The sequence below is a fragment of the Oratosquilla oratoria genome, chromosome 32 (genome assembly GCF_046742065.1).
Source record: "Oratosquilla oratoria isolate Oo_2021 chromosome 32, ASM4674206v1, whole genome shotgun sequence".
Classification (NCBI taxonomy): domain Eukaryota; kingdom Metazoa; phylum Arthropoda; class Malacostraca; order Stomatopoda; family Squillidae; genus Oratosquilla; species Oratosquilla oratoria.
The window spans coordinates 27,800,495-27,807,994 of record NC_134808.1 but is presented as its reverse complement, the minus strand read 5'-3'; the positions used below and the strand labels follow the sequence as shown (position 1 = coordinate 27,807,994).

The following is a 7,500-nucleotide window of genomic DNA, read 5'->3' as shown; positions in this document are numbered from 1 at the left end:
AATCTAAAGTTGCCCAATTCAAATCCATTACTACGAGTCTTATCCTGTTGTCTTAATAAGATGACCTTGTTTGCGTCACCCTTGTTAAAACCTTTGATCCGCTTGAATACCTCTAATAGATCACCTCGCACTCTGCGTCTTTACAGAGTAAGTTTGGGGGATGGGGGGGGGGATGGAACTAACTCATGCAACAGTGCGCCCAGGTAAAAGCTCAGGCAATTTGGAATATATTCTGTAAGCTTCTCTCCCGGTTGATGAGAGAGATACAAGTTGTCATATGCCGAATTGGGCTGGTAATTGGCGATTGACAGCTAATTGGGGCTTAACGACTAATTAGCGAAATCAACCTGTGATTTTGTTTCAGGACGCGTGGTGGATGGTGACGATAGTTGATGGTTTGTGATGATGGTGATGATAGGGATAGATGGTGGTGATAGTGATATTCGCAACTGTGAATACGGTGACGACGGTAATGCTGAATTATTGGTGGAAATTGTTCAAGTCTTGTAAAATGGTGTTTTTTTTTGTAGTGCAAGTAATTATGGCTGGGTTGGTATTGCCACTGCTATTATCAACAAGAATTTTTTCTTCTTCCTTTATTCTTCTTCTTTGTTTCTCATTTGGAATACATTTGGTGGCAGCGGTGGTGGCGCGGTTGTTGTCATTATTGTTGTCGCACTTGCTTCTATTGTTGACATCTTTGTTCTTGCTGCCGCTTCTGTTGTTGTCGTTTTTCATTATTGGTGTCAATTATCTGTAGTCCGGAGTTGTCAAACGGGACGTTGTTGGGAAACGTTTGGTGAAAGGCACTGGTGAAAGGCGTATGGAAGGTAGCAGTGGTGATAGTATTATTCATGGTGGTGGTAGCAGTAGTGGAAGTGGTGGTAGGAACGGTGATGGAAGACGTGGTGGTTGTGGCAATGGTTGCTGACTTGGTGGTTGTGGAGTTTGCAATCATCTTGAAAGTTAAATCAATGTTAGTATTTTGATTGGCTGTAAGTGGCTGTGTGCGTAGAGTTTGTACCAGTGGTGGATGGTATGTAAGTAGGGAATATTGATGTTGGTAGTTGTGGGTGGTGTTTTAGTGGGGCGTAGTGATGTTTGTAGTGGTGTTACTTATAGTCATGGTGATGACATTGGTGTTGTTGTTGTTGGTGTTGGAGTTGGTGTTGGAGGTGGTGATAATGTTGGTGTTGTTGTTAGTGTTGGTGTTGTTGCTGGCGTAGGTGTAGGTGTTGGTGTATATGTTGGTGTTGTTGCTGGTGTAGGTGTAGGTGAAGGTGTTGGTGTTGTTGCTAGTGTAGGTGTAGGTGCTGGTGTTGTTGTTGTTGCTGGTGTAGGTGTAGGTGTTGTTGTTAGTGTTGGTGTTATTGCTAGTGTAGGTGTGGGTGTTGGTGTAGATGTTGGTGTTGTTGTTGGTGTAGGTGTTGTTGGTGTTGTTGCTGGTGTAGGTGTAGATGTTGGTGTTGTTGCTAGTGTAGGTGTAGGTATTGGTGTAGATGTTATTGTTGATTTTAGTGTAAGTGTTGGTGGTGTTGTTGGTGTAAGTGTTGGTGTAAGGTTGTTGTTGTTGTTGGTGGTGGTGTAAGTTCGTTTATATTCAGTTTCAACGTGAAGGTAATGGCAGCCAGCGGCATTTTGACTTTTTTTTTTAAGGGACACAATTTGAAGGAGAGACGACCATTATAAAGGTGGCTGACTGAGTGGCGAAACAATACAGTGCCTTACCCAGTTTGGCATCTGGTCTGGAAGCGAGGAGGAGGAAGAGGAGGAGGAAGAAGTGGCGAAGGCCCCTCCTTGGGCTACTGGACCAGTAACCTGACCTCTCTCACTTACCCAGTTCGGCATGCTATGGGTCTTTGACGACCTGTGGTGGTAGTTGAGGACCACAACGGTCAGCACCACGGAAGAGGCTACCATAAACATGATGCAATTGAAGTACGTAGCTGCAAGTAAGGAGACAGAGTGTCAGAATGATCGAAAAAAAATGAACGAAAAATACTGAAACTACTAACTGCAAGTAACTGACAAATAACGATAACTGAGCTTTGATATAGAAATACAGAGCAATGTGACTGTTTTTGAATTTGACTGTCAATGTCATGATTTTTTTTAAAGTCTCCTTAACGAGAACTAATATATATATATATGTCACAAGTACAATATAATTAGAGAAGACTTATGTACTATTTTACTTGATAAAATTTACCCTAAAATGAACTAGGGGGATGCAAAAAAATAAACAGGGGTAACAAATTTGATATTAATGGGAACATTACACATTTCAAAAATAGTGTTTTTTCTAAAATGCTGTTACTGAATACCCTGTGGAGATATTGTGAATTTCTTTTGTTGTTATATATTGTAGAGAAGTTTGATCATAGTGTGTGTGTGTGTGTGTGTGTGTATGACTGTGTTTGTGTGTGTGTACGTATGTTTTTGTGTATGTATGTATGTATGTATGTATGGAAGTATGTATGTAATAATATTGTATGTATGTATATATGTATGTATGTGTGTTTGTGTATGTATGTGCAAGTGTGTGCGTTTGTCTTTGTGTGTTTATGTATGTATTTGTGTGTGTGTATGAGTGTGTGTGTGTGTGTGTGTGTGTGTATTTGTCTTTGTGTGTATATGCATGTATGTGTGTGTATGTGTATGTATGTATATGTGTGCGTGTTTGTCTTTGTGTGTATATGTATGTATTTGTGTGTGTGTGTATATATCTGTGTGTGTGTATGTTTGTGTGCGTATGTGTGTGCGTGTATGTGTGTGTGTGTATTTATCTTTGTGTGTATATGTATGTGTGTGTGTGTGTGTGTGTGTGTGTGTGTGTGTGTGTGTGTGTGTGTGTGTGTGTGTGTATGTGTGTTTGTCTTTGTGTGCATATGTTGGTATTTGTGTGTGTGTGTGTGTGTGTGTGTATGTGTGTTTGTCTTTGTGTGCATATGTTGGTATTTGTGTGTGTGTGTGTGTGTGTGTGTGTGTGTGTGTGTGTGTGTGTGTGTGTGTGTGTGTGTGTGTGTGTGTGTGTGTGTGTGTGTGTGTGTGTGTGTGTGTGTTAATGCATTTACTGTCCATGCAGCTCATGTGATCAAACCTCTTTTACAATACTTTAAGTTAAGCCATTATTAAAAAATCAAAATCACCTAAGGCAATACTGGCCCGTCAGTGCAAAAAAATAACCAAAAATAATTAATTTAGCAGAAACAAACTACCAGGGGTCTAAGATAACCTATTAATATATTTCGAACAAGATCTAAATCATACTGGATTTGAGGTGGGTGGGGGAGGGCAGTGGCTACAAAATGAACAAAACTGTCTAATCCTGTGGGCTCAGGGAGTTTTACTATCATAACTCATTTATGAACTTATTTTAATATATATTTTTTTCTCTCTATGTTGAGAAAAATGTCAAGGTTTGGTCATGCTTAATGTATATTTGGTCACTTTTTAGAATATGAACTTGGCCCTGTATTCTATATTTCATGGAATTTTGAATAATTTCAATTATCTATTTCTGTATTGAGTCTATCTATCCAGTGAAATTGTGCAAATAACTAATCTGGAAGTTATCATTGACTAAATCTAGCCATGAAGTATAGATAACATAATGTATAATTTCTATATTGACTTCTCATATAGAACTAAATGCAATATAAGGTATTGTGATATATATCCTATAAATTCAATATCATTAAACAAAAAAAAATAAATAAACAAATAAACGAAAAGAATCATTATGAAGCAGCGTTGTCCCAGTCTCGCCCATCCGAACCTCAGACAAGGGTATATTTGTAGCCAACTGTACATGAACTTAGAACTGACCTCTATGTGCCCTAAGGTTCAGATGGCGAGACTCATTTGTTTTGCATGATTTGCATGACGGATGATGGCACCATGCACAGCTGAAGATCGGAGGCATAAAACAAGTAAATGCAAAGGTGTGCATAGCAGGCCATGCACCAATAAAAGCATGGATCTGTGCATGCAAGCAGCTACTTTTACCTGATGTATGAAGTATGTATATGATTATACGTTTGCATATGTAAGTCTATATACATCTGTATATATTCATATAGAATATGAAATTTTGCATACTAGTATACATTTACATGTGTTGGTATTTATCTATATGTACACATATATTTTCTTATATTCACTGTGCATACATATTTGTATGTATCTCTATGTATTTATATATCTATTTGCATTTGCGTTTATCTATAGATGGTTTGTCTATAAAACTGCATTTGAAAACAATCTGTATTATTTTTTGTAATATTCTTCTCGAAAAATGATTTTCATTTTAATATAAAATATATTCCATTCACTCACTCATTCACACACACACACATATACGCACACACACACACACACACACACACACACACACACACACACACACACACACACACAAACACACACACACACACACACACACCCACACACCCACCCACACACACAGACACGCATATATACATACACTACTATATGAGACTAACACAAATACATATAGATATATAAAATCATTCATATACAAATAAACATGTTTTGATACATGTGTACACATTTACATTTGAGATATAAATATGTGAATGATTTAATCCATAAGCCTGGAATATATATGTAACATATACAGTAATACAAATGTATATCTAAATCATGTATATATCTGTATGTATATATATATATATATATATATATATATATATACATATATATAGGTACAGTATATACATGTGTGTATGCATATCCATATAAGTCTCTATGTATATATGCATATAAACATAGATATGCAATCCTTTATACACGTTCTCATATACATATTCAAAACTGTTGCATAATCATAGACGTCAGGATCCCCGCCCCTAGCGAGGAGGTCAGGGCGGGGCGGGGCGGAGGAGGAGCGCCCCAGGGCCCATAGAAGTGCCCTAGGGCTCATGCACACGCACAACCTTACTTTCCACATCCAGGTGCCCACGACACATGCGTACAAGCTGGTTTAGTGTAAATAGTTTAGTGTAAATTGCAAGTTATCGTCAAATTAACGCCCTTATTATGGTAAATGATACTTGGAGAATTCACAATTGCTTGAAATATGTGAAAAATTAAGTATAATCATTAATACGTACTGTATGTACTGTATATATAAGTATATATATACACTCACAAACTGTATACTACAACTATGAATGGTAATGGAAAAAAACATAAAGTACTGATTGATGATTGATATCATATTTGGCCCAATTATTTAAGTCTATCTTTTTTTTCTTATCTTTTTATTTTATATATATCATTTTTATCATTCCTAGCATAGGCTGGAACAGTGGACAGGACCCGTGATTTTATGTTTAACTTTATTTAGAAACAAAAACTTTTTTAAAAATGATACTCGTTTAAAACACGTATATATATATATATATATATATATATATATATATATATATATATGTATATATATACATATATATATAAATGTATATATATATCAATATATATGTATATATACATAATATATATACATATACATATATATATACATACATTATATATATATATATATCAATATATATATACACATATATATATATATATGTATATATATACATTTATATATGTATATATATTATATATATGTATATATAATATATATATATATGTATATATATATGTGTGTATATATATGTATATATATGTATATAAATGTATATATTTATATATATATATACATATTATATATATACACATATATATATGTGCATATATATATATGTATATATATTTTTATATACATGTAAATATATATGTATACCGTATATACATATATATATATATATATATATATATATATATATATATATATATATATATAAAGAGACAAGGCCAAAAATACAATTAATGCCTCATATACGACCTAAGTATCAAAGAGACAAAAATGAAAAAAAAAAACAGGTCTACAGGTCTTACTTGAAAAGTTTCTGTGATTTAAGGATGATATTAAAGATTGATTTATTATGGCTGACACAGCTGCTGACTACACAGGTGGCTCTTGAGCCTCAGGCTCTGCTGGCAGGTCATGCCCATGGGGGAGAGAGAAAGAAAGAAAGACACACAGAGAGAGAGAGAGAGAGAGAGAGAGAGAGAGAGAGAGAGAGAGAGAGAGAGAGAGAGAGAGAGAGAGAGAGAGAGAGAGAGAGAGAAAGAGAGAGAGGCGGGAGGAGGGGCGAAATTATCACGCGATGGAAGCAGCCAGACATAGATTACCACAAAATATTTACATATATATAGTATCATGTAAGTTGGCATTAAGATTTGAATATATATACATACATATATATATATATATATATATATGAATATATATAAATATATATAAATATATACATAATGAATATGTATATGTATATATATAATGTATATATATATGTATACATGTATGTGTACATATATGTATGTAGATGTATAGGTATATGCATAAATAATATACACATGATATATACAATGATACATATATACATTTATGTATGTTTCCATACATAAGATATATGTATATCATATTTATACGTTTATATTACATATATATATATACATATATATATATATATATATATATGTACTAATACCCACGTATACACATATACACGCACAAATACAGACACACATTCATACACAAACATACACTTGTCCGTGTCCACACACACACACAAACACACACACACACACATACAAACACACACACACACACACACACACACACACACACACACACACACACACACACACACATGCCAGAGTCCCTACCCAACCCCCTCCCCCGCTCACAATAAGAAATCACACATGTATACGAATTCATACACACACAAAATAATACACACACATACATACTTACAAAGACCCTAATACAGATACACATAAACGCGTGAAAACACACAGACACACATACACAAGCAACGTCACACACATACATACATTTATGTGCACACACACATACACATAAATACGCATAATCACACTTACTTGCGTGCACATAAACACACACACACACACACACACACACACACACACACACACACACACACACACACACACACACACACACACACACACACACACACACACACACACACACACACACACACACACACACACACACACGCATATTATATATATATATATATATATACATATATATTATATATATATATAAATATATACATATACAGACCCACATGCACACATAATCACACATATGGCACCCACCCACGGAATACACACACACACACACACACACACACACACACATATATATATATATATATATATATATATATATATATATATAAATATATATATATATATATACAGACACACATGATCACACATATCATACCCACCCATGAAATATGTATATATATATATATATATATATATATATATATATATATATATAATACACACACACACACACACACACACACATATATATATATATAT

The 7,500-nt window shown here is 34.5% G+C and overlaps 1 protein-coding gene across 1 annotated transcript in view; it reads right to left on the bottom strand.

Moving 5' to 3' along the window:
- Positions 1 to 7,500, bottom strand: part of LOC143017559 (neuronal acetylcholine receptor subunit alpha-7-like) — a 287,696-nt gene that overhangs the window by 12,432 nt on the left and 267,764 nt on the right. The window contains exon 9 of the mRNA XM_076172347.1: positions 1,729 to 1,946. Within this exon, the coding sequence (XP_076028462.1) occupies positions 1,729 to 1,946 (218 nt within the window). The remainder of the gene's footprint in view (positions 1 to 1,728; positions 1,947 to 7,500) is intronic.